Source organism: Anopheles maculipalpis, chromosome 2RL (assembly GCF_943734695.1).
Source record: "Anopheles maculipalpis chromosome 2RL, idAnoMacuDA_375_x, whole genome shotgun sequence".
Taxonomy (NCBI): domain Eukaryota; kingdom Metazoa; phylum Arthropoda; class Insecta; order Diptera; family Culicidae; genus Anopheles; species Anopheles maculipalpis.
In genome coordinates, this window is record NC_064871.1 from 21,495,610 (window position 1) to 21,523,555 (window position 27,946).

General features: G+C 46.2%; 4 protein-coding genes across 5 annotated transcripts in view; 2 read left to right on the forward strand and 2 right to left on the reverse strand.

The window, feature by feature from the left end:
- Positions 1-27,946, forward strand: part of LOC126558139 (60S ribosomal protein L3) — a 438,353-nt gene that overhangs the window by 224,777 nt on the left and 185,630 nt on the right. The gene's annotated exons all lie outside the window — the stretch shown is intronic.
- The window catches only part of LOC126565411 (UDP-glucose:glycoprotein glucosyltransferase), a 391,865-nt gene that overhangs the window by 158,389 nt on the left and 205,530 nt on the right, over positions 1-27,946 (forward strand). The gene's annotated exons all lie outside the window — the stretch shown is intronic.
- Positions 1-27,946, reverse strand: part of LOC126557282 (uncharacterized) — a 202,755-nt gene that overhangs the window by 89,948 nt on the left and 84,861 nt on the right. The window lies entirely within an intron of this gene.
- Positions 168-27,664, reverse strand: LOC126556974 (neuroligin 4-like). Its single transcript, XM_050212557.1, has 11 exons — positions 27,236-27,664; positions 26,847-27,010; positions 8,624-8,785; positions 8,345-8,542; positions 6,297-6,539; positions 6,032-6,182; positions 5,739-5,951; positions 5,465-5,603; positions 2,568-2,719; positions 1,895-2,001; positions 168-1,230 (listed from the first exon to the last, which is right to left on the reverse strand). The coding sequence occupies exons 1-11, from the start codon at positions 27,592-27,594 to the stop codon at positions 284-286; spliced, it is 2,835 nt and encodes a 944-aa protein (XP_050068514.1). The 5' UTR covers positions 27,595-27,664; the 3' UTR covers positions 168-283.

Genomic DNA, 27,946 nt, shown 5'->3' on the forward strand with positions numbered 1-27,946 from the left:
CGAGCACCATGCCTTGCGCTAATTATTCATAACCTATTGAAATTCATCATTAACATCCGCTCTCTTGGGCTTCCGCGCGGCAGTGACCGACCTGTGTTTGGCATCCCATCCTGACCGTATCGTCATCGTCCGACCATTGCAATGGTACGCGTTAGCGCCACCGCTACAGGGCAGTCATAGCGCCATCGATCGCAAGGTTTCTACCGTCGCCCAGGTTCATCAGCATGTGGCCTTGATCGGGGGCCACTACCGTTCGGTCCTCGAGAGCGAACGACACTTAACGTCACACGCGCAGCTCGTCCATCGTAACGTTCTGCGAAGGGTGGCCCACGCTGCCACCAACCGAGGCCGCCGTCAGGTTGGATTTTACGCAGCTTTTCTTCGTCAGCGTACCGCAGTTGCTGCCGATTAGCTGGAGTGCGTGTGCCGGGAGCATTCCACCACCGTCACCCGGGACCGATTTCAGATGCTTCGGAGGTGGTGGTGCTCGCTGCGGCAGATCGGCAAACTCGGGCGGTGGCATTTGGTGATGCTGTAGGGCAGGGTGATGATGGCCCAAAATCGTCGATGGGTCCGTTTTCGAGTGGATCGTGAGACTCTCCAGCTCGCCGCAGATGTTATTTGGCATCTGGCCGTTTTCGTTGCGTTTCTTGGTTTGCAGCGTACCGTGACCACCGGGGCCCATGCCCGAACCGCCCCGAGGTTCATTCAATCGCGTCTTATCACGCTGATAGTACACGCCGGCAAAGATCAGCACGTTCAGTATGAGTAAACTGCATCCGATCGCGATCGTAACACTGAGAGCGGTGCTATACGCAGCAAAACCATCCTCTTGTGAGGAGGACATTCCACCGGCACCGACACCACCCGCCCCCGTACCATCATCATCACCACCTTCGGAGGATTCGGCTGTCACCGGATGGATCGGCCGTGTGCCCGGATGATGCCGGCTCCCGTTGGGGAGGATACCGTACGAGGAGAAGTTAAGCAGCGAAAAGACCTGCGTAGTGAAGAGTGTATAATTCGACCCGATTGTTGCCGGATCTCGCTGGGGAGGATTGAGCGGTTTCACCGTGGGCATTGCCATTGGCGGTTCCTCATCGTCCGCTTCTAGCTCGTGGTGCCCGCTGGGAACGTCGTCATTGCCCGGCTTATGCAAATCCGGCACCAAGTTCAACCAGAAGGACAACCGGTGCGCTCGGTAGTGGTTCTTCAGCTTCGGTTTTGTGTCTGTTTTTTGAACGCGATGAAGAGGGAATACACAAAGCAAGAAGATGGTATTAGATGCTACAAGAGAAAAGGACAAACATTGGAACGGACGGAATGTGAAACGAAACCAAACACATGATCCCACGTGGATCGGGTTGAGCCAAGCTTGGGAGTTCCCATATCCTAGGGGGATACGTTGGCGAGGCAACGGAAAACCTGACGAAAGCTATCATCAAAGTGGCGCTATCGCTCTAATCGTATTCAGGTTCACCGGTGGCTCCGGTGAAGGATATTTGACACTGATTGGTCTGCCCTCGAGGGAAACGGGACCAATCGATGGATCAATATTGGGCATCATACAGCTTGCATTGTGCGATTCAGCTCAGAACGGGTTTAACCAACCGACCGGTGGGTTTCTTACCGAAAAGTCCCGTAAATTCGGCTCAAAAGCATATAATCATGGAACAAAAAAACAGGTTCATTGCTGAACAGCATTGCAAGTTGTTGCTTTTGTTCATGTTCGCTTCGTGCTTTTAGTCGTGATGACATTTGTTCGTACGTTAAAAGTTCGTCATTCGGCGCTGTCAAATAGTTGAACAGCAAAGCTCAAAAAACGGAACAAAAAAACTCGATTTTTTTTTCTTCGGGGCCAGCAAACCTACGCAAAAGTGGGAATTCTACTCACCGAGATTGAGATATTTTTTGTGCACACTCTCATACGGCGTCCATTCGATGTTCTTGAAGCGTGTCCGGTCGCGTACGTGATCATTTTCTAGTTGCTCGTTCGGATTACTGTTCGTGGTGGAGGAAAAGATAAAAAAAATTGTGCGTGTGTGTGTGTGTGTGTGAGGGTTATAGAAAAAAGTTCCATTAGCAAGAATTCATCACGGATTGATGGGGAGAGGAAAAAAGTTTTAAAAATTGTAAGGGCAAAAAGTCTAAATCAAAATCCCGACTGTGCTAAGTGGAAACGTTGCTCATAACAAGCAGGTACTTCCGAGTTTTCCAGTGCTACAGGAATCGGACGCAGTTTCCTCGCTAGCTGTCGATGCTGGTGACGCACGGCTGGGTAGTGTTACGGATGGACGTGCCCACACTGACAGGGAGCCACTGGAGAATTGTGCCGGATTTGGTAGTTTTCGGAACACGCGGTTAACAGCACGGTAAGATCGGTAGACGACAAAAAACAAGTCACACTCATGCACACAAAATGGATATGAACAGTATCCGTGATGTAGTGTAGACTTGGAAAACGGTTAGATGGCTCGCTTTGGGTTGGCGAACGGACTCGAATAGGGAATGCGCGTCCGGAAAAAAAGAAGGAAGGAAAGAATCATTATACGAGCTGCTGTACTTACCCGGTGCGGATGAAGTTTGACCAGTAGATCATAACCGCTTCCGAGAGGGCGATTTCGGACTTGGTGTAGTTTCGCGTGAAGTGATTGAATCCTCCGACCAGTGGTGCACCGAACAGATATGGCAGATCCTCCCCATGGATACAGCCTTGTCGCTGTTGTCCGGAAAGCATTTCGTGGTGTGTGCGGTGGGATGCGAACGGGCCAGGAACCAGGAACGGCGAGAACCAGAGCACAGAGTTGTGATTGAGAGCAATGTGATAACAACATGAGTTCAGATTATGTTACGAGCGTACAGCGCAAAGTTATGTGTTCTCGTGTGGCATGTTATTTTGTCATTCTTTTTTTTTTGAGTCGTTTATCTTTTTTATTTCTTTCCTGTTTAGTCGTTTTGAGTTGTGGTGCCATGTTTTTTTTGCAGTTGCTGATGTTGTGTGGGTTTGCCTGGTTCAACCAGTGCTCGATTTTCGTTTTGCGTTTCGAGCCCGTCCGCTCGGTGGCTCTCGGTTGATTTTGTATTCCCACTGTTGGTGTTTCATGTTTGTGGTTTTGCAGGCAACTTTGCGAACAAATCCATGCGTTTTCGCACACCCCAAGCTGTCTGCCTGCCGGTCTGAAATACGTTTGTAAGGAAAACCAAACCAAACCCCAGAAACGAGAATAACACAAACAAATGTTTTGGTTCGGAAAGTTGGCATCGGGTGAGGAAAGCCAACCAAAAAAAAAAAAAAAAAAAAAAATGGTAACCCTTACGCACGCAAACTCCTCAAAATGTTGCAGTATGGTAAAATGTGCACCGGCCATAAAACGAAGGAAACGAACATCCGAAACATGGACGTGAATGGGGTCACGAATGACAGGTAGCCGAGCGTAGCTGTCAGACCATTTTTCGAAGAAGTCAGCGTGCGTTTTTACCACGCACGCAATATTTACCCGTTAACCATCGGAAAAGGATTATGAAGTTTTTCCCTTGAATGCCGCCACCACCGTCAGGATTATCTGCGTTCCTTGACGTGATTGTTTACTTTTTTTTTTTGGCTCACATTTAATCTCCACAAAAAGGTCTTCGTGACGATTCTCAGCCTCAGTAAAACCGCACACGACCACTGTGGTGGTGTGTACCGAACCTTAAGCTGTGGGTTGTCTTTGGTTAAAATTTAACCTTGTGTTATGCTTTTGAGAAGTTTTCGTTCAAAATTTGGGTATCTAAACGTTTGCAATCATTATCAATCTTCTTTGGCAGGATCGCCATAGAGCTTAGCTGTAGTTTGATTGTAAAGGTGAGTAATTCTTTGCGATTATACGAGTTTGATCCATGGGAAACAAATCTCTTTCGTGTATGCTTAAAACAAAATGGCAGTAAGGCACACTGTGTTGAGGTTGGTTTTAAATTCGCAGCTTTACATACTAACGAATAGCAGACGAGTTGCATCAACAGTGACACAGAAGTGGATCCACGCTGTAGTTAGAGAATCTCCCGAGGGCACATTCTTTGGTTCTGTTTGGTTCGGTTGTCCGGGAATTCATTCCCGTGAGCGACAGGGTAAAGTGTTGCACACAACAGGTTATTTAATCTTTGACCCGTCTCGAATGCCATCATTGTTTGGCGAACTGTACGAGGCGTATCCTGACCATGGTTGCCCATGGACACATGGGACGGACAGCAAAACCATCAGTGCGATAAAATGTTACATTCAATGATGGATCACTTTGTTCCCTTTTTTCGCCACTACTGTCCGATAGTGATGTGCTCAACAACGTTTCTCGTTACGGATACGGATACGGTTTTAATAATTTATGGAAACAGTAGCACCCACCACTATGGCACAGCAATTTAATCCACCGGCAAACCTCTCATTCTGACCCGTTTCTTGCCTTTCAGGCGAAAGAATTTCAATTGTGATTTTTTGTTAAATATCTCCCTTTTGTGCACAGCGTTATGTTGCCTATCGGATGGCAAACTTGAGCAATTTGCAACCTCAAACAAATCGGTATGGAAAGAATGTTTTTATTGAAACCACCGAAAAGCTAGCAACATGAAGCTGGTGGTTTAAAAATGTTTGAACGATAAAGTTTTACCGTAAGGGAAAGGGGATCGAAACTAGAATGCTCGGAAGTGAATCTCGTGTGCCTCGGAGCGGTATTCAGTTGCCAGGCTTCACAATCTGCTCTTGCCATTGGGTGAAACAATCATGAAGGTACTTAGAAATAAAGCAAACCCATCTGGTTTTTGTTTAGGTGGTAGTAAAAATATTTAAAAAATCTTCTTTTTACACCAAATTGAAAAGTGCTGACTTCACGTGTTCCCATTTTTCTTTATTGTTGTGCCTTTCCTTTCCATCAAGTTCGATGTACGCTTTATGACCAATCCATTGGTTATGATCGATAAAGAAAAATCGTCATCTCCATCTTGTTGTCACATACTTGCAAGCTGGCGCAAAAGTTTTGAACATGGTTGGCCATTGATTTTTCAACAGTTTTTCTTTTAATACGATGTGATGGAAAATATAGGTTGCTCCCGCGTTAAACCTCATAAGAAGGTAAAGTAACGCTAGAAAGAATGTGAAACAAACAGCATGTTTTTGACATTTTATCTGTGCGGGACACAAAATTAATGGATTTCCATCCGACAAAGGATTGGCAAGTGTACGGTCAATCCGGCAACGGAAAGCACAAGGAAGGTTTCGTAGGTTTCGCGTAATCCAATTCCAGCGATGGTGAGGATCGTGTGTGTTGTGTGTGTGTGTCCCGTCGCTATTTGAGGATCGAATCTAAAGTTTGTCACGAATGTGGTACAAATCGCATCCGACACGCTAATGGAGCTGATTACGGTCGGGTACGTTCGTCGGGTAAAGTCTTCTAGTCGCCGCGTCCGAGCACCGTTCCAGTCACAATCTTACCTGAGGAAAATCGCCAAATTTCGTCTGGTAATCGAACACGTACAGAAATGAATTGCGGTGATCAGCGGAATGTAGGTCGGCCGTTTGTACGGCAGGCGCCACGATACGTGCATCGCTCAACGCTTCCAGCGTTTCATCTCTGCATTGTCGAACCGCGGCAACAGGGCAAACGTCAGCATCGGTAACCGGGTACGACCGGGCAGGAATCAAATTAAACAAACGTACAAGAAGAAAATAAAAGGCATCCGAGACGCACAGCAGAAAGCGTATGTACCGTATATTGATGGGATGCTGAACCGGCCGCTCCCAGTCGGTGTACTCGTTCACGATCGTGGCCAGTATTTCGTTCAGATGAAAGCTGTACGTGCTCCGAACATAGTTCTTCAGTATTTTCGTCCTCCGGTCCGCCTCGATACCGTACTGGACGTCTTCGGAGTTGAATGCAAAGTACGCTTCGGCTCGCGTTACTCCCACCAGTAGATCGTACCTGCGGATACGGTTTAATTGCCAATGAGCGTGTACGCGGATGTTGTACGTCAGCCGTCGGTGGAAGGGAGTGATACCTACTTGGACAATTTGTTAATAGCTAGTTTGCGCAACAGTATCGCATTGATCGTGTTGAGCGTGTTATGGATATGAGCGGATGGTTTCGATGCTGAGGGATTGCCATTGTAATCGCTGTAGTGCGTCCCATCCATCTGCTGAATTTCGCCCGTGTCTGTAGCGAGTGAGAGACACCGTAAAGCGTGATTTAATTACAGTGACAAAAGAAACTCCATTCGTTTTCCAGCCCAGTGAATTAGCTCGCCCAGCGGGGAATGGTGATACCTACCTATTACAACACCGTCTACGCTGGGGCCGAACGCGTTCCCGAAATCTGGTGCCCGCACGCTGGTGGATAGAATGTCCTCGAGCGGTTTGTCCCGCAAGCACTTGAGCAGCAGCTGATGAGGTAGATCGGGCGAGCAGTTCACGTGGTGCGATACGTAAGCGGCGAACTTGGCCGGTTCGCCTACCAGCGACCACGGTGCTAGGCCCGATCCGGACATCATGATCGCCCGATGGAAAAGCAGTCCTGGCGGTGTGGTGTTGGTGGGTAAAAGAATGGCAATGAATATGTGTGCCACGTGTGAATATGTGTGCATGGCGTCGAGGATATTCACGAGCGTGGGCGACCTGTCTAGTGTGATGAACTTTTGGGAAAGGTTCACTGATGTGGATAAAGTACGAATTGCTTTTCACTGGAAAACTTCCCTCTGCACACGCGGACAAAGCGTGCTCCGCGTGGGAACGATTCAAATTCACTTTCGGAAAACGCTGTATTATATAGAACTGTGCTTGTGGTGTGCAGTCCATGGAAAAGAACGATTGATGTGGTGGGAAAATTTAACTCCCGTGCCAAAAATGATAGCCAAAACAGGTGGGCTGAAAAGTGAAATGGTGAATCGAAACGTCACTCAAGCTCAACGCTAGTGAAGCTTGATCTAATGCAAGTCGATCCAGCACACGCGTAACAGCCGTTCAAATATTTAGCGAATGTTTCATTAGCACAATGAAACGCACAGTAAGCACAGGCGCGAGTTCGCGAACAAAGCCGAAATTTCCCAATGCCAATGCAGCGGGGCAGTGAAATGGTTGTTACGCAGAACTTAATCATTCCGCTCCAGTTCACTTGTGGCACAGTTTCACACCAGCACAGTTTCATTGATCCGTCGGAGGGAAGGAGAAATTTCGAGTTGAAAATACAAACACCCGCTCGACGCACCGTTTGGACTGCGTGTGTGTCCACGCACCCATTATTAGCAAATGGAATGCCAACTGCTGGCATCGACATAAATCAAAATCAACAATGCACGAATGGGAAATGTAGTTAATAATGTTCGTACAATGCTTCCGCTCCTTTTTTTTGTAGGGCTTCTTTTTTTGTTTGTTTTGCTCCTTCACAGCCAGCAGTTTACAGGTACGAGTGCAAGTGTGTCGTAGAAGAAGTACGATTCACGAAAAATTAAATAAATCATAAAAATTGCTTGCCATTCTTAATGTGCCATGCACGTGGCGACGACTCTATCACTTACCCCAAACAACAATAAAGCGTCCGCCAGAGGGATCGCGGTAGGGGCAAGAAACAATTTAAAGTGCAGCATCTTGGATAGGATGTTTATTGATTTTGACGTTCGTTTATTTGTATGAAACGTGGGCTTGATGGCAAGCTTTTGAATGCCATCTGTAGAGTGTTACTATGTTTTGGAAAAGCGTTAAAAATGAATAGCTACAGAGCGCAGATTTTTCTCCCTTGGTAAGCTTTTATGATTCTACTACTCTCGTTCTATTCTCGAGACTTTTGGACGCCTTGGCGCATTTTCTACGTCGGTTCGTACGTGCGTACTGTGGAGCGCTAAAAGCAGCAGCCACATGGTATAGTGATGGATTTATTCATTCCATTAGCGATCGAGCTAGCGAATGGAAATGTTGGTACAGTAATTGATGATTATCAAACAAAAATTTATCTTTTCCATAATGGAAACGTGACAACGCGCGTAGACGTGCTGGTGTACGTCATGGTGTGTCTAGCTGGCGTTCTACGAACTGCCACAATGGTGCTGTGGAACATCTTCGTTCCCGTCGCTTAGGAGTGAGAAAAGACGAAGGTGTCGGGTATTTTCTTATGCTAATTTCTGTTTGATTCAGTGAAAAGTAAAACCTGGATGCTTTTAAAGCATTCCGCTTTTTTTTATAAGATGATAAGAGACTTTTTAAAGACAGAAAATTCCAATAATGGTGAAAAATCGGTCATTTGAAGCAGCACAATCGATGTTGAATAGGAAATGCTTTCACTTCTTCAATAGATCTATAATGTTTGTACATTCGCATTAATCATACCTTCTGGAACAGCTGCGGAGGCGATCAGAAAATGAACACACGCGGCACCGGTACCATGGCCCGCAAGCGTCACACTTTTGGGATCACCGCCAAAGGCCTCGATGTTTTCCTGTATCCAATGCAGGGCGGCGATGATATCCATTAGACCATAGTTGGCCGGCGCTTTCGAGAACCGGTCCACGTTGGCATTTAAAAATCCTTTCGCGAATTGCGATGGGAGAGTAGCAGACGTCAGGGTACGGCACTTTACGACCGAGTTACGCATCGCACTACACTTACCTAATATTCCTAAACGATAATTGATTGTAACTACTAAAATTTGTCCATAACTTGCTAGAACCGATCCATCGTACGGGTTCCCACTGTTCCATTCGTACGATTCACCGTGAACGAACACGACGACGGCATATTTGGAGGAGCTGGAGCTTTCCCTCGAGCCAGCTGAAAGTGGGCGAAAAATATGGTTCAGTACTAATCGGTTTAAAGGTAAAGATTATATGGCTTGGAAAGGATAACGATGGGGAAGGATGAGAGGACTAATAAAAGTTTTTCCTTCTTGCCTGTGCTGGCATTTATATACAGTTTTTGGGGCGCTTCTTTTTTGCCAATATTTTCACATATCTCCGTCTTTAGATCTTTAAAAGTAGACACTTTAGAAATTGGTTTCCGTTGGTAAAGAGTTTCAAGTTAATTAATTAATTTGCGGTGTAAAGGCAACATGTTTTCTAGCATCAAAGGCACGTCGGTAATTTTGCTGCAAACAGTGGGGAACCATTTCTCTTTGAGCACCTTAAGCGGAATGAAACGTGAATACCTCTTACACAACGAATCCGCCGACCCCAGATTTAGGCCAGATACGTGCCCACCTTAAGCAGTTTGGGGCCCTCCCAAGATCACACATCCCGCATAATGGAAAGATTCGCTTCTGTCAATATAAACTGGGGAATATCTTGAAGCCACGGATTTCGAATCATCAGCAACTAAATCACTTCTTAGCCTCTTTATATTACAATCTTTTCCTGGCTGCAAGTATAGAAATATTTTACTGACAAATTTATGTTTTGATTATTTTACTTGTCGATTTTTGGAACTGAATGAGCATAAATTGTACTTCACAGCTTATGAAATAATATTTTCTTCTGATGTGATTCTTTCGGTAAGAATTTTCTTGTTATACTACCCAAAGAGTCATGAAGAGTATCCTGACGTACAAACGTTTTAGAAATCTGTTTGCGCCTCTCGAGAGGGTAGGATAGCTTTGTGTTGTTGCAAAACACTTGCCGTAAATATATTTTTCTTAATCCCCATCAAGTGCTTTTTCTTTTCGAGCACGAAACCATTTTTCAGGACCTAGCAGTAATGGGCAGAGAATTTTCTAACCTTAGAAAAAGAAGCTTTTTAAAGGAAAGAGTTTCTACACAATGTCAGAACTAGAATGCTTTAGAGAAATTTCACTGACAAGCATTTTTTGTAATACCTCATTACACAAGAGTTTTCAGAATCGTTCAATTATTTCCTTTGTCCAACAAAACTGCATGCTTAAACTTTCACCCGAATCGCAACAGATGGCTAAAGCTTTTCAAGCATTCTTTTTTTTCTTCTCGGTCTGACACTTTCCTACAAAAGCTGTTACATCGCGCAGTCACATAAAACGTCCGGCTCGAACTATCCCTGTACACGGATCATCACCGTGCAAAAGGTTTCACCGGAAGAGAGAATCTGTTCCAAAGCCAAGCGCTTAAAAGTTAGTTGCCATCGAATGTCTAAGACGTATGTTTCGTTCAAAAAGCATGCGACAACACACTTGCGAAAGATTGTCTTGCTGTGCGAATGTCTTGCCGAACGACTGTTTCCGCTCGGCACGAAAGCCTATCGTTACGGTTGTGTCAACCGTTGCCGGTTCCGGCCGAAGGGGAACCGACACGGGAGACGGAAAATAAAATCTATCTGTCAAATGAGCTCCAAAGGTATGTGAGTTTCGTTAAGCTTCTAATTGGATGCTTATGTCATATTGTAATCTTCTCTTTCCGTTTTGCTCCGTTGGGAGCGGATTTGCTACATGTTTAATCCATTAGAATCTTCCTTTGTTGTTGACTGGCGGCGTTCACTTCCCGGCTGTTGGATGTTGTCGGTGTTTTATTTTATTTTTGCGTTTTTTTCTCTCTTCTCTAGCTCGCTCTCCTTCTCTCGTCCAAAACGACAGCCCGGCTTTTCCACCACTTTGTTGCTGCTGATAAGCTGCTCGCTATCGTTCGTGTAAGTATACTAAGGCTGTGCCGTCGGTAATTCGATACCGTGTCCTGTAGGTTTCTTTGTCGTCTGCTCGCTTTCAATACATCTCATCGACAAATGGTGAGCTGCTTAAACCGTTGGTAATGGTTATGGTGGGTAGAGTGTTGCCGCAGGGATATAGTTGTAGGGCTTCAGTATCTTTGAGCTATCGAGTGTTACAACGGCACAACAGCGACACATGTGCGTGCGTATGTGATGATTTTCCGCCACATTTCTGTAATCGGTTATACAGGATTTACTTTTCTGTGCGGTGTTTCGGTATTGATATTACCAGCATTTAGTTTATGTAATACGTATACATCAGTATCATTTGCGTCGGCATTCGCATCGGTCAATGTTGACAAACAATTTTCTGCCCAGGTAAATATATTTCCACGACCTGAAATGGTGCGTTCGTGGCTCCAAATATTTGTACCAAATCGTCATATTTACTTGCGCAAATATCATTACACCACGGTTGAATTCGCGCTCAATCCTATTTTTGTGGCATTTCGGATAACGCTAAGCAAAAATTACAGTGCATAAATCACCGCGCAGGGAATTTGTTGAATATTTGCACAATAAATTTCAATATGCCTTACATTTTTCATACCTTGCTCGGTTGGTGTGTGGCTTCGCCCGGAACTCGCAAGCGCTTGGAGTTTTCGCTCGTTTGCCGTTCAATTTTTCGTGCGACAAAATATGCTTCAACGCTAACACAATAACCGCAGGCTGCGTTAGAAGTAGAATGGTTCAGTTTGGGCGTTATTCCAGCCGTTGCCGTATTTGGAAGCCGTATCTTGCTTTCTTTTTTGCACCTCACACCTATTGCCATTGCGGTAATGGATGGTGGGTATTGGTAAGAATTTATTATAGGAATCGTGAAGGACGAATGCCGTTCGAACTGGATGAACCAATCGATTGGCCGGCGGGCTAAAGCATGTGAAAAAGAGAGCAGAACCCGGAGCCGCTGTGGGTACTCGTCCAAATTCAATTTATCTCAATTCAAGTACGAATCGCTATCCTCTGACGGTACCAAGCGCTACCACTTGAACACGTATCGAATTTTCTTCGGCGACCTTCGTTTATTCTTTCTCAACTGTTGGTTGGCAGGGCGAGACAGAGCGAGAGCTAGTGATAAATGTGCTTTTTGGTGCAAAAAAGACCATGCTCTGGGGCAGGGAAGCGAAGACCGGTACCATGGGAAGCAGGAACGGTTTTTGGGGATGCGAAATGCTACCCATATAGTTGACCCTCGATGCTTCGAAGGACTTACGGTAGGGCTTAGTGTTTTGTATTCTGCACTGACCGTAGGTGTAATCAGAATTCATCTTTATTAAATAGGTCCATTAATAAGATATCCCACTAGATCGAATTCAATTGGTGGGTGCCATACGGTTCCGGTTCATCTACCCGTCTCTTAAGGATTTCGAAAAGCGGTGCCTTTTGAATTGAGCGCATCGGTTGAGACAATCTTTTGCGAGCAGCATGGGCGAGGGTTTTTGTATTTAATTTCGTACAATTTTCGGACTAGGAAAAATCAAACCGACCTAGCTGTGGGACCTCGGCCCACGTGTGAGTAGGTTTTGGTGAAGTATAAACTCCTTGACCCAAGCGCAGCGTATTCCAAGCGAGACTAAGAGAGCAATTGAAAAGAAGAAAAATACACAATACAATTCGACCCTTTACTCGTGCGCACCACCAGTGCTCGATCGACCACTTGGATGCATGTTTCATGAGCCAAACGTTCGGGAACGTCTACAGCAATCGTGAGCTTTGGCAAGGATGCTACCGGCACTAGTTGATGGGAGTATTTAGTTCCGAGCTTTATCGATGCCCAACGAGCATTGGGGCAGAACCTTTACCCGTGTTCGGTACGAGCGATGGGGTGGTCGTCTACTTCTGGGTGTAGCTACCTTTGCAACATATATTTTGCAGCAGCAGCTTTCGTATATTCAATAGCAGCGCCTTAGAGCCAATGTACGGAAGACTCGCTGCAGGGAAGTGTATTGGGCCAGCAGTTGTTGGTCAGTAGTTTGATTCCGGTTCAAAGGAAGGTGCTCATTTAATATTTATGAAATGCTGTTGTCCCTTTTCCCTAGTCCTTTTTTTAAGTTACAGTCCTTACGTAGGATGCTGTACGTAGGACTCATTTTGAGTCCATGTTCGTATTGTGTTAGAGACCAGCTTGCGGAGCTGACTGCTGCATTTGCTATGAGTACCGGATGGTCCAGCAAAATTGGTAGGGAAATGGGCGTAACTGGACAATGGCAGATGATACACATGTGGTATTAGTAGCCAAGGTTGATTAATTTTGAATTGTTGAGGCAGGATAATTGCTACTGGGATAGACTTGCTTGTCTTAAGACAATGGTCTACAATGACTTCAACACTTAAAAGCAAAATGTATGATGTAAATTATTTTAGCAAGAAACATGTAGCACTTGTTTTCAATTAGCATGTTTTCATTTTTTATGACGTATTTACTTTTTGCGTTGAATGTGTTATTTTATTGATTATGAGTTTATGCTAAAAATGCTTGCAAATTATACTAAATAACATTTTTTTGCATGAATTTTGTCGATCACAATGTTATTAATATCTTATCAATATGTATCAGAACACATCTGCGAAATGTTTTGCTGTTGATTGATTTATGCTCAAATCTGATTTGGTTACATGTTTCGATACATTAAATAAATATCCGTTTTTTTCACAACCATTGGAAACCGGAATACCCTTCATTCGTAAATGTTTGACTATACAAGCGATTTGTCTCGATAGCGAAATTGCTCCCATCGGGATACACGAATCAGAATGACTAATTTTACGCCCATGTTGAAACTTTCAACCGCTGCCTATCTGGTAACGCCCCGTAACCGTATCGACCGGATGAATCAATCAAAGTCAATCGTATGTGGCCGCATACAAGTGATCCGCACCGTCAACCTCGGTTCGTAACCTTCGATTAGCATTTTCGCTCTGCTGTGCGGGAGAAGAATTTCAACCACGTCCTATGGCTCGTGGCGGGAAAATATGTAAACTATGCTTATTTTTCGTCATTCATGCACGAGCCGGCCGAGCCAGGGACTCATCCATCATTGCAGTTTTCAAATTCGATCCTGAACTTCGCGTGCGTGCGACAGTCCACTGTGTGTTGGCGGAAATGTGAAGCATTCGGCGCGCTCTGCAGACACGCAGGACACCAACTTTCCACCGTTTGGAGCATGTACAGGGTGAATGTGCTTGTGTGCTTATGTGTGTGTTGATCGTCGTCGTCATGCTCGTACTCGTGAAGCCATTGTACGCGTCGTCCAGAATCGTCGTCCAACTCGCGCGAGTCGAGCCCAAACGGAAGTGTCAAGTCACGTTGGAAACCGGCGACTGGCGCCTGGTTGCGTCGTACGGTCGCTTGTTTGTCTAGTGGGTCCCGGGAGCCTCGGGGTCCGCTCGGTACACTCGGCACTGCATAAAGCGTTGGCAAATGAGTTTGTGCTTTTGGGGTGCGGCCCAGCCAGCCAGCTTAACCTACTCCCTTAGGCTTCGCACACCGTCACACGTGCCCGGCCACATACGTACCGGCTCGAACAGTGCGTGGAAAGGATAAGACGCGTGAGTAAACAATGAATTCACTTCACTCTCACCCACCCAACACCCCGTGTGGAATGCTTTCACCCACGTGGAATTGAGTACTCTCGAAGTTCCGAGTACGGGGAAGATTTATTGATCAATCAAACAAATGATTAATTGTTGGTGGAAACTGTCAGTTACGGGCAAATGCGTTTCGCCGTCACGCTTGTCCTCGTCATCGACCACCGACGAGTAAAGTTTTCCGTCCCTCCGGGCTTCTTGCTGTGCTGCAGCAGAGCGACGGTCTGACGAGTCTCGACGCGCCAAACGCGCCCGTGGGCGGAAAACCCTCCAACACCGGGCGCAGGGAAATTTAATTTATGTGAGCTAATAAGATGAGACGTCACAATTTGACCCGTTCATTTCTTTTCGCTGGCAAGCAAGCAAAGGAAGTATGGTAGTCGCTTCATCGCGTATGGTATCGCGTGTGTAGCGGTGTAAGTACGTGCGAGTATGTTGTGGCAAGATTTGCTGCATAAATGAATCAGTTTGGGATATTACATACTCTCAGTCTGGCGTTGGTAGCGGGCACATGCGCCGGAATCCCTGCACTGGAACAGTAATATACACATACACACACACATTTATTACCACGGATTACGTGACAGTAGGTACACTCGTAAAAAAAGCACCCAAAGTTAACGGGCCTTCCCTCTCTAAATGATGTATATAATTAATGACGGGTTTTATGGGTGTTATGATAGCCTGGTACGCCACCATACTGCCGACCGAACTGTAATTGGAAAACTCGTCGTACAAGAGGCGCCTGATTCGACTGAGTTCCATAAAATATGTCGAACATGACCATCGTGTCGTTCTTGCGAGGGAGGTGGCAGATAATAATATGATTGGATTGATGAAATGTTGTGGAATAGTTTTAGTAGCATTCTAGCCGTGAAAAGGTAATGGTTTTGTGCAGCGAAACATTAGCGTATCGAATTCGTTCCACGAATAACATTGATTTTTCGAGCGTTTTTACACGAACGCGAGTGATGTTGTTGCATGATAGGATAATGTGTGTGATTGCTGAACATGGCCAAGCCTGTAGATGAAGGTAATTAGTGTCGGGAACATCGTTAACACAGCTTCGAAAAGAATTTAATTATATTTCAATTACCTTAATATCATTAGGTCACAAATTAGGTGCTATCAATTTAGTATATTAGATTCGCTGCCTTTAGCTGCCCTTGTTTTTGTAAAATATAAAGCAAATATACGATAGAGCAATTTACTTATTTACTCAGGCGCTTGAATTGCAGTCTAAAACTACTAAAAAAATCTCCCGAAAATCACAATTTGGCGCATCTATCTGCAATTTATTTTAGTAAAAGACTTTACGGGTTGTATCGTCCAGAGTCATATTTATGACATGACCAACGCACCAAAGCATAATAACTGTACGGTACATATAGCTCCATATTTAAGAGGCTCCTCCGTTGTCTTTACACACATTCGAGGCTAGAGAATGTGCTAGAAATTGTTTTGAGTGGTTGGACAAAATTAAGAAATGAATTCTTATCATTGCAATCAAAACTGTTTTTTAAATACCACACAGATAGCGAAAGGAATGGTTCCACGAAGAGTGCACTCGTGCACTATCCGAGAAGAATGCAGCATGCAGCATGGAGCAGCTCTCTCAGTCGGGGGACGCCCGCTCGTTTTACAGGAAGTTGAAAGAGGTACGGAGTGGATTTGCTGCTAAAACCGCGATGTGCCGGGACGCAGACGGAAATCTCGTGACAGACGAGCGGAAGGTGATCGAAAGGTGGAAGTACTACTGCAAAGGACACCTGAACGGAGCAGAGACAGGATAGGTTGGTGCAAGTAGCAGAACAAGCCAACAGCAGCAGCAGCAGCAGCACAGCAGCAACAACATCAGTAACAGCAACAGTGCAGAGGACGAAGTGCCTCCACCATCTCTGGATGAGGTTGCCAGCGTCATCAAGCAGCTTAAAAACAACAAAGCTGCTGGTAGTGATGGACTGGCGGCCGAGCTCTTCAAGATGGGACCGGAGAGGCTTACCTTCGAAATGCACAAGCTGATCACGAGAATCTGGGAACAGGAAGAATTACCGGAGGAGTGGAAACTGGGCGTCATTCACCCAGTCTACAAAAAGGGTAACAGACTGGAATGCTCGAACTATCGTGCCATTTCAGTCCTTAATGCCGCCTATAAGACCCTGTCCCAGATTTTGTTCTGCAAACTTGCCCCCCTTGCTACAAATTTCATTGGCAGCTACCAAGCGGGGTTTGATGGAGGCAAATCCACTACCGATCAAATCTTCACTTTTCGACAGATCCTCCAGAAGTGCCGAGAGTGCCAGATCCCTACGCACCATTTGTTTATCGATTTCAAAACGGCCTACGATACCATCGATCGAAATGAGCTATGGAACATAAAGCAGCGGCACCACTTTCCTGGAAAACTGATCGAGTTGTTAAAGGCCACCATGAACGGGGGCAATGCAGAGTGAGAGTATCGAGCATGCTGTCGGAATCGTTCGAATCTCACAGGGGTCTGTGACAAGGGGACAGACTCTCCTATCTGCTGTTCAATAAAGCCCCTTGGAAGGTGTCATACGAAGCGCGGGGCTAGACAACGATATCCGTGGCACGATTCTCTACCGGTCTCTTCAATTTCTTGGCTTCGCCGATGACATTGGCTGATCGCGATAGAGCCCAAGTGGGAAGCAGCGTGTTAGCTGACGGCGACAACCTCGAGGTAGTTCTGCTATCTTGGGATTGTGGCAACTTCGGATAACGCTGTCAGTAGCGATATCCGGAGACGCATTGTTCAGTGGAATCTCGCCTACTACGGCTCTTCACCGTCTGCTGAGATCCAGAAGACTTCGAGACCGCACAAAATGTGAGATATATCGCACACTGATTCGCCCGGTGGTCCTATATGGCCACGAGTCTTGGACCATCCGAGCGGAGAATGCAAACGCGCTTGGCGTGTTTGAGCGTCGCATCCTCCGGACCATCTTTGGTGGTGTGTTCGAGCATGGAGTGTGGAGAAGAAGGATGAACCACGAGCTTGCTGAGCTTATCGAGAACCGGACAGCCTGACGGTGGCAAAGATCGGCAGGATAGAATGACTGGGGCATGTTATGAGGATTCCGGACTCATGCCGCTGGCGAAGGTATTCGACAGCGACCTGTGACGTGGGTGACCTGTCGGAGATCGGGTGCCTACACGAATGGGAAGCTGTAGCCAGGGATCGAGATTCCTGGAAATCTATTGTTGACCGGGTCATGTCACGACGACGTGCTCTTTAAAAGAGCAGGCCAAAATGAGAGAGTGAATACCTTGAAGAAAAAGTATAATAGCACGATTAATGCACTCAAAAAAGTTATGTAAAAATAAAGGATCGAAAGGATAATAAAACTTTTTCTACTTAAAAAAAAGCTTCCTAAGTTTCTACTTAAAAAGTAGTTTTCTGCTTGGAGCAATATGTTTCTCGAATTTGAATATTATTCATTTCTAGCGATAGAAAGCCATTTCCCTGTTATTAAAGTGCTGGTTAAGCTGGAAAAATGTTTTCTTTTGCACAGTCATCATTAGTCTTCTGAAGAATATTCCATAGTATAGAATTATAAAAGTTTTCACAGCATAGGGTTATTTCATTCTACTATAGCATTTTTTAATTAAATATTGTTTTACCTGAGCAATGCACTGAAAAAAGTTTCCAATGCTGGTTGCAAATCGTCAGTCAACTATAAGAGAGTTAAAGCCTTAAAACAATCAGATTTAGCAGTAACTTCTGCATGATATCCCACCGCATTTGATCGTTGAAGCTTCCCATATTCTTTGAAAAATGAAAAGTTATTTTATAGCATTTGAAAACATCCCTGAAACTTTTTTCCCAATTAAAAACAATACTCGGGACGAGATAATCAATCAGCACCCCAAATATTCTAACGCTCTTGGGTTCTTCTCTTTTCCTACCCAACGAAGGTGTCCTTTTCGAGTGGACTGTATTAGGAGAAAAAAGGAGGAATTTCGGAGCAAAAGGAGAACACGTCCGTTCGCTCAGTTCACTACTTGATTTCTATGTATTTCCATGTATGTGTGACATTACTGTTCGTTGCCCAAAACCATTCCCAAAAAACATACCGTTGACACATTATGCCCAGATAGCATAACATCCTCCCCGGCGTTGACACATTATGCCCAGGTGGCATAACATCCTCCCCGGCGTTGAAATAGTATTTCAACTATCAATTTCGTCCAACGGCAGCAAGCAGACTTCTGTAACTGCGCGTTTGAACTCCGCTCCATTCGCCGTTCTAACGGTAACGACACGTGTCACACCGTCGTCTCCGGGGTGTGCAGCTACTATCCTTGCAAGCGGCCAGTGTAGTGGTGGTGTATTCTGGTCTGCTAGTAGTACAAGCGATCCCACCTTGATCTCCTTCCGCTTCAGCCATTTCGACCGATTTTGGAGTTCCGGCAAGTACTCGGCAGTCCACCGTCTCCAGAAGTGTTGCAACATAGATTGCACCAACTGCCATCGTGAGAGACGGTTCTCCTTTAGGATGGAGTAGTCGGGTTCTGGAACAGCTTGCATCTCTCGGCCTATCAGGAAATGTGCCGGGGTGATTGCGGTGTAGTCGGATGGATCGTCTGAGCTCGGTACTAAGGGTCGAGAATTTAATACCCCTTCTATTTGTGTAAGGGTCGTGTAGAGCTCCTCGTAGGAAAGTTTTCTGTCACCAACAATACGTTTCATGTGGTGCTTGACCTGCTTCACACCAGCCTCCCAGATTCCGCCAAAGTGCGGACTTCGCGGTGGTATGAACGACCAGTCAATACCGTTGTCGGCACAATAGTTGATGATCTTGTTCGTGGTGCACTCTTTCTTGAACATAAGCCAAAGCTCGTGCAGCTCCGTTTTGGCTCCGACAAAGTTGGTTGCATTGTCAGATCGTATCGATTTCGGGTACCCTCGTCGACTGGTAAACCGCCGCAAGCTTGCAAGGAACGCGTCTGTCGTCAAGTCCGAGACCAATTCCAAGTGTATGGCTCGAGTCTGCAGGCATACGAACAGGCACACATAGGCTTTCGTGATCTGCGGCTTGCGGGAGGTCGATGACTTGATGGAGAAAGGACCTGCATAGTCTACACCTGTATCCGAAAAAACGGGGGCTGGCTGGACACGATACGATGGTAAATCACCCATCATTTGCGTTGTCTTAAACGGGTTCGCCTTGAAACAGACGATGCATTTTCGTGTCACCTTACGGATAGTGCTCTTCACGTTCAACGGCCAGTACCGTTGACGTACAACTGCAAGCAGGCCTCTTTGCCCGATGTGCAAGTTGTTAATGTGTAACTGACGAACAAGTGCCTCGGTGACAGGATGCTTAGCCGGCAACAGCATCTGATGCCGACTATCGTAGGGTATGATGGCTCGCTTGATTCTTCCACCAACTCGTATGATACCATCATCTGGATCCAAAAACGCCTTTAGTCCATTGAGTCGACAATTTGTATTCGAATCGTCCAATAGAGCCAGGATTTCTTGTTGAAAGGCCTCTCGCTGAACCATTCGTATAATTACGTGTGTCGCTGTACGTAATTCTGTTGCTGTGAGTTGACCTTTTATCACCTCCCCTTTGCGTGACTTGATAAACCTAGCGAGACGCACCAAGTAAGCCATACTCCTAACCATTTTCGTGAAACTTCCCAACTTCTCAAAGATTGGGAAACGCTCAACAGGAACAGTAGTGGCCAACGCCACTCCAGCTCGCATTTCCGGCAGCTCGTTGTCCGGAATTTCCGTATAGTCCGCCTTCTTGACGATGGGTTGTAGTGGCCGAGGCTGCCACCACATCGTAGACTTCATCAATTTCTTCGGTGTGACTCCACGTGAAATCAAATCGGCCGGATTATCGTAAGTGGAAATATAATGCCAAAGGAAAGATAGGCTGAGTTGTTGGATTTCACTTACCCGATTTGATACGTACGTTTGCAACAGGTCAGGGGACTTCTTGAGCCAACACAACACGATTTTTGAATCGCTCCAGAGATGAACAGATTCAAATCTAAGCTCCGTAGCGTCCAGGAACTTCACAACCATTCTAGCAAGTAACAATGCCGCCATCAGTTCAGCTCGAGGGGTCGTGAGGGCCTTCTGCTTCGGATTCCGTTTCTTCGGTAGGATTCGAGATTTGCTGCAGATCAATTGCATCTTGGGCTCCTCATTCGAGAACGAACCCTGCACATACAAACAGGCACCATAAGCTTGATCAGATGCGTCGGCGAACCCTTGCAGTTCTAGCTTGAGCACATTCTTCCAGGAAATCCATCTCGGAACTTGAACTTCCCTCAGCGCTGTCATCTCAGTTCGGAAATTTCGCCACTTCTCATTAACTTCGGTAGGAACTGTGTCATCCCAATCTATCCGAAGTTCGCCGACTTCACGTAAAATCAGCTTCGCGTAGGTGATAACTGGCCCAAAAAATCCAAGCGGGTCGAAAATCTTGGCCAGTTGACTCAGGAGCCTTCGCCGAGTCATTTCTTGTGAGTGGTCGAAATCAGGAACAGACACCGAAAACCAATCCTCAAGCGGATTCCATGTAACACCCAAAGTCTTCACTGTCGTCTTGGAGGTGTTGTCTGTAACTTCGAAAGAAGTTCCTCTAAGTTCTTCTGCTACTCCTGCAACGATATCAGGATGATTAGCACACCATTTATGAGCACTGAAACAAGCATTCTTTAGCAGTTTTGTCAAATCTCGTTGAAGTTGGCATGCCTCAGCAAGTGTATCAGCTCCCGTTAACGTATCGTCCATGTATGTTCCCTTGTTAACTACTTCGGCAGCCCTCGGGAGCTCGCCCTGATGATCGTTAGCTGCCTGCTTAAGCGCCATGGTTGCTTGGAACGGGGAAGGTCCCAATCCATAAGTAACAGTGAGCAGCTCTTGTACTGTTAATGGATCGTTCCGGTTGTACCTCCAAAAGATTCGCTGATACCTCGTGTCTTCCGGATGGACCCTCACCTGACGAAACATCTTCGGAATGTCCAGTGTGAAAACGTACTGGAACCCTCTAAAACGAAGAAGAATTGCAGTGAGATCGTTTTGGACTGTTGGTCCAGTCATTAAAACGTCGTTGATGGATACACCCGTCGACGTCTTTGCTGATCCATCAAACACGACTCGTAGTTTAGTTGTAGTGCTCGAAGGTCTCAGCACGCAGTGGTGAGGTAGATAGAACACCGACCCTGGGTCCTCGTTTGGTGCTTCCACAATCTCACGCATGTGTCCTAGTTGCTCGTACTCTCGGATGAACTGTGAGTACTGTTCCTTCAGGTCGGGCTGCCTTTCGAGTTTTCGCTCCAGCGCCAGAAATCGTCGCAGTGCCATTTCACGCGAGTCGCCAAGCTCGCGTTTCCGTTCGTTGAAAGGGTGTCGGACCACATACCGACCCTCCTTCGTTCGCTCGTGTGTGCGTTGAAAATGTTCCAAACACACCTCGTCGTCCGCCTTCGGAGAAGGGCGGAGCTCGTCGCAGGATTCTACCTTGTAGAAGTTCTTCAGTAGTTCCGTAAGCGGCTCATCATCCGTAGTGTTGCAAAGTGTACGTGCAATGATAGTCGTGTCGCTCCTAATCACACCGCCAGCAATCCAACCTAGTTTCGTATTTTGCAGCACAAGTCGATTGGAACCAAGATCGCATCGGCCATCTTGCATTAGATCCCAGAACGATTCAGCGCCAATTAACATATCGACAGGTCCTCTTCTGTTGAAGGTAGGGTCGGCCAGCACCTGTTCGCTCGAGATGGGCCACTGTGATATATCAAAAGACTTGGACGGAAGCTCACCAGTAATTCGTGGGGTCACTAAGAATTCAATTTCCGCTACGATGTCACCAGCACGAGACCTAATCGTTGTGTGCAGTTTACGGCTTAAACGGGTTTTGTTACCGTTCAAACTATTAGCTATGACGTCAGTGGATTCCATTCTCAAAGAAAGAAGATTAGCAAAGCGTTCAGTAACAAAATTCATTTGTGAAGCCGAATCCAGAATCGCTCGGCACGGGTAAGGAGTATTACGCAAACCGTCTACTAATACCACTGCGGTCGAGAGAACAGTTTGTCTCTCAGGATACATTTCCTTGGTGCATAGAGTTGTCGGTGGTTCAGCAGGCAAGTTTGGACTCTCTGCTAACGCTGTTGGCGCTACACGATCGGGAACATGGCTTGAACGATCTTCATGGAGTAAGCTATGATGCTTCTTGCCGCATCGACGGCAAGAACCTGACCGACATGTGCGGATGCGATGACCATTCGACAGGCAGTTGAAGCAAGCGCCAGATCTTTTCACAACGTCAATCCTTTCGCTAACACTCTTACTCTTAAAACGTTCGCAGTTTCTAAGTTCATGCACCTCACTGCACACTGTACATTTCGCTTGCTGATTGGAATCGCTAACAACCAATGTTTTTGTCACTGTTTTTGGTTTAATAGATTCCGTCGATGATTTCACGCCTATGTCGACCATCTCGGAAATTCTGCACTGTTCTTCCAAAAACTCTACTAATGCGGCGTACGATGAGCACACGTTCTTCTTTTGCTTCGTTTCCCAAGCAACCTGTAACTTCTTGTCCATCTTTCCTGTTATGAGCTTCACTAACATTTGTTCACCAAGACCTTCAACCAAAAGGCTATGATGCTTCAATGCATCAACATTCTTGTTGCAAGTATCGATCACCTTACGCAGATTAGCACCGTTATCTCGACTAAACTTTGTTAAGCCAAAAAGATTGTCAATGTGTTTTTCTATGACCACACGTTTGTCCTCATACCGTTGCGCAAGGATCTTCCATGCGGCTTCATAGTCGTTGTTGTTCACTAACACTTCGTCAATGATACCTGCTGCCTTTCCGACAAGACTGTTCCGGAGATGGAACAGTTTCAGCGCGGGTTCCTCATGCTTGTATCGGTTCATCACAGCGGTGAACATTGCTTTAAATGCGTACCACTTCTCGTACGAACCATCGAATGTTGGTAAGGGAACATTTAACGGTGGCAGATAAGGCGAAAATTCATGCGAGGTCGATGGCACAACTGAAAGAGTTGCTTCACGTTTGGGCACGGCATCAAAACACATACTTAATTTCAACGAAACTTCGTTGAACTTTCTCTCAAAATCGATGTACAGATTGTTCTGCTGTTCGTCTTCTTCTTTTGAGAGGGACAGTTCGTAGATCTTGCTTTGAATTTCGTTGCACTCATTGTACATGTTTGCCAAAGCCTTTTCTTGGAGCTGTAGGAAGCGCACATTTTTTACGTTGGCATTCGGTTGCCCATCACTATCACATAAGGATGCACACACACGACTAAGCTTGTTGCGCACTCCCTCTCGCCGCTTCACCAAAGCTTGTAGTTGGGCCTCCATTTTGTTGGAAACCTTCACTTCTTGCTGTTGCGACTGTGTTGGTATTGTTGAAGGAGTCGTACGTTTTATCGGTGATCGTTTCACTTTCTTTGACCGAGTAAACGGTGATTGCATTGTCTTTACATTCACACACCTTCACTTGTGCCGGTCCGCCATTTGCTTTTGGCAAACCCACGCCACGCCAATCACACGTGGTTTTCGCGAATGTTTCAATGTTCTGTTATTGAGCGGATTACCTTCGATCAGCAGAATGCCTTTATCGAGAGGAATGCTGGCGAATCACACTTTCCGAATCACGGTGCTTTGTTTTCCGGATAGTGCTACTCTGTTTGCATAGTAGCAACGCACTGTCACGTCACTAAGATCCGATCGCGGATCTTCCTTAGTCAAGTGGAAAGCCTTGTAACAGTTTGCAACGCATCACACTTTCCGGATCACGGTACTTTGTTTTCCGGCTAGTGCTACTCCTTTGCATAGTAGCAACGCACTGTCACGTCACTAAGATCCGATCGCGGATCTTCCTTAGTCAAGTGGAAAGCTTTGTAGCAGTTTCCAACGCATCACACTTTCCGAATCACGGTACTTTGTTTTCCGGCTAGTGCTACTCTTTCACAGTAGCGACGCACTGTCACGCCGCTAACACCCGATCGCGGATCTTCCTTACACCGATAACACGCGAAAAACTACACTGGTTTTCGCATCCGGTTCGAAGGACCACAATGTCCTTTTCGAGTGGACTGTATTAGGAGAAAAAAGGAGGAATTTCGGAGCAAAAGGAGAACACGTCCGTTCGCTCAGTTCACTACTTGATTTCTATGTATTTCCATGTATGTGTGACATTACTGTTCGTTGCCCAAAACCATTCCCAAAAAACATACCGTTGACACATTATGCCCAGATAGCATAACATCCTCCCCGGCGTTGACACATTATGCCCAGGTGGCATAACAGAAGGATAATTCTAAAAATATCAACAAATGCTTGATTGACGGTACGTTCTGGGTGATCAATTTTGAGCGAGGAGTTTTTGTTTGATTTAGAGTAAATGTATGCGAAATCGCGCATAACGCTCGCTACGCCCGGAGCATTCCCATTCAATGTTTGGAAACTGCAAAGAACCCGCCCGTAGCAGATCCCCAAAATCAAGCAAACTCAATCGAAACTGCTTTAATTTTGCGTTTTTCAGAAACGATTTTCAAACGGCAAGCCCCAGGTAAGATCAAAGCATCCGGACCGCCTTTCTTTGGCTACCTGAAAAGAACGAAACCAAAGGTCAAAGTGGCCAGAAATACGCTCACACAAAAACCTTCATTTTCAGACGCCCGGAAAATGTTGTTCATTAGATGAAAAGTGGGGTCCACGGTTGACCGGTTTACGTGGCGAGCTTCCGTCTTTTTTTCTCGTCTTTTGCCTCCATCTAAAGGTTGTTTTTGTTGCGCTTGCAGCTTTCCTTCTTTCTGTGAAGGTGCTACGGGCTGGAATTCGTGAGTTGATTAAGAATCACCGGCATTTTAATGGCGATTGAAGAATGTGGCCAACAAAGACAGACTACCGTTGCTTTGCGATGCTTAGACCAGTTGGTACGTGTTCCAGTACCGTGCTCGTCGTCATCGAAATAAAATATTGTGGTTCGCCTGTCTTTTTTTTTCCTTGTCGGGCTGGCCTTCGACATTCGGCCCGTTAGGGGTCGGCAGGATCTGGACTAGATTATGATTTCATCGAACGAAGACGAAGGACGAGAAAGCTATAAAAAGTACATGAAACGGCGGACCCTGAACTAGCCGGTTGGCAAGCGGCTTTGCGGACCATCGAAGGTCGCGACGACCGTCGGAGGTGCCGCTATCAAAAAGGGATTTTATTTTATTCGTTCGGAACTTTGTGTGAAGGATTTTGTGCGATATTTTTTTCCACTCCCTCGCCGATGGCAGCAGCAAACTGTGTTCCATCTCGTTCGTGTCACTATGGTTCGTACCGGCGATTCACGGTGGCGGGTTTCCCTGAAGCATGAAAATGGTCAATCTGAGTACGAGGTGGATTTGTGGTGAGGGTGAAGCTTTTCAGCAAGCCTTCGCGCGCTGTTTGCAAATCCTTCACTTACGAAAGCTACTAAAACGGGATCCCCCACAGTAAATGCTCCTGGCTCAAGGGCTTCTTTGGCCGATGGCTACAGCGAGACAATGAAGCATTCTCACCCCAAGCGGGAGGCAAAAAAAGGATTCCCTCACAACCGAAGAAAAAACCCACTTGGGACACGTCCGGTTCGGTACGGGAAGGACTTTTTTCCGGCTCTCCTATCCGTTGTTATTGTCTTGCTTGATTCGTTTTCTCGGGGCGTGGTGATGATAGGAAAACGCAACTTCAACGAATGACCAAAATAACATGCGAATGCGAACATGCGAAAAAAAAACAAAGTTACGATCCTGCACCGGACTAGCCGCAGTCCGCAGAGCGAGAGAATGGTTCCGTTTTTTATTTCATTTTGATGTCGCAAAATCGATACTTAGCGGGTGTATATTGTTGTTGATGTTGCTACTGTCGCTACTGCTGGCGTGTTGGATATTAAAATATAATCTCACATCCTTTGCCCAGCGCGTTTGACGCCTTCATGGCAGTAGACGCGAGCGGTTTGTCAGAAGGAAGGCAGAAAAGCCGAGACGCAGGGACGAGGGTTTGGGCCAATTTTATTTTCTCATCCACAGCCACAAAAGTTGCAAGCGTAATCTTCCCGCACCCTACATCCCCGGAGGCCACCATTTGAAGGTGCCCGTATCTTTCTTGCGTATGTCCTTCGGAAAGGATATTCTAAATCTCATAAAATCTCGTGCGCTTTACGCTCTTGAGGCGAGTTTTCTTCGCTTCTTTCCTTTGCTGGTTTCCACTTTACTTTCCCAGTTTTGTTTGTTTCGGTCTCGAGCCTTTGGATTGTGGTGTGGGGTTTGTTTGCGCTCTTTGTCTCGGATAGAACCGCTCTAATGACACTTGCAATGACAGCCCAAAAACAAGCACATTTCGCAAGAAGGAAAAACATCGACACCGTGAGACGGTTTATGCTTATAAGGGTATCGGTTTGAGGCACTTTTTTGCGTTTGTGTGCGTGGGATGACGCTTGCTTGCAAGAAACCATTGTTATCTTTCGGGACAAGACAAGTGTTTGCTTGCCTGAAGCTTCCTTGGCGGAAGGAAGGTTGACGCGCGTACCTTGCGTTGGAACGTAAATGTTGAGATATAGACAGTCCTCTGATTGATTGCGCAGGTATGGCAGGAGTCGTCGAAGGTATTCCAGCCGGCCGCGCGGCATCCGTTCCAGTGCGGCCGTTTCGTTGTAGATATCGGGCAAACGCTGCGGGCAGACGGGACTGAATCTACAACAAGGGAATGATAAAAATCGCGGTACATTGCCGTGATAGCGAGCATTGGAAAGGTGTTAACAGTTTTGAACTGGGTAAAGCCGACTTAAAAACATTGGAGAGCAAATGCGCCACACAGCAACAACACATCCGGAAAGTTTCCGGGTGCGGAGGAGTGCAAAGTTCGTGCGGGCGCTATTTGTAGCTCGAAAAAAAAAAAAAACGATGGGTTCTGCTAACCTGTCTGCCTTTTTCACACCCGACCAGAGCGCCCCGGTCACCGGTGGCATGAACCGCAGATTGCCCACCGGGGGCGAAGCGTACGGTACGCCGCGGAACGCCTCGACCGGATCCAGATGGCGCCCGTCCAGGTGTTCGATCGTGCCGGAAACGGAACCATACTTTGTGTGCACGATCCGCGAGCTGGTGGACTTCTTGAGCGTTTCGTTCTCGTCCATGTTGGCGCTGTTGCCTGCACTGCCAGCACCGCCACTGTTGCCGCTACTGCTACCACTGCTACCGGATCCTGCGGAATTAATGGGAGCCACCAGCGAAACGGCGAAAACAACCACCGCAATAATCACCGTTGCTGGCAGCATGGTTACTTTATTCGGGTCGTTTCGGCTGCTGGTGCTGCTTCAGCTGCCACATTGCTGTGTAAGCTCATACATCACATATTTTTGTACTGCGCTTCGGTACGTTTTGGTCGGTACACTTCCGTAATCGTATTACCCGGCACTATGCACTAACGTGGTCGGTTTGGTTGTACTGCTTGCTTACTTTGCGCCCCTGAACAGGAGAGGCAGGATAACGATTTTATGGCAAGCTTTAAATTTTCTTTTTCTTTATTCCATAGATTTGCTTCACTTTTTCACAACAAGATTCGTGTATTGATTTTGCTTTCTTATGGCCAGGATTTCTCTTGGCTATTCACACATTTTATTATTTATT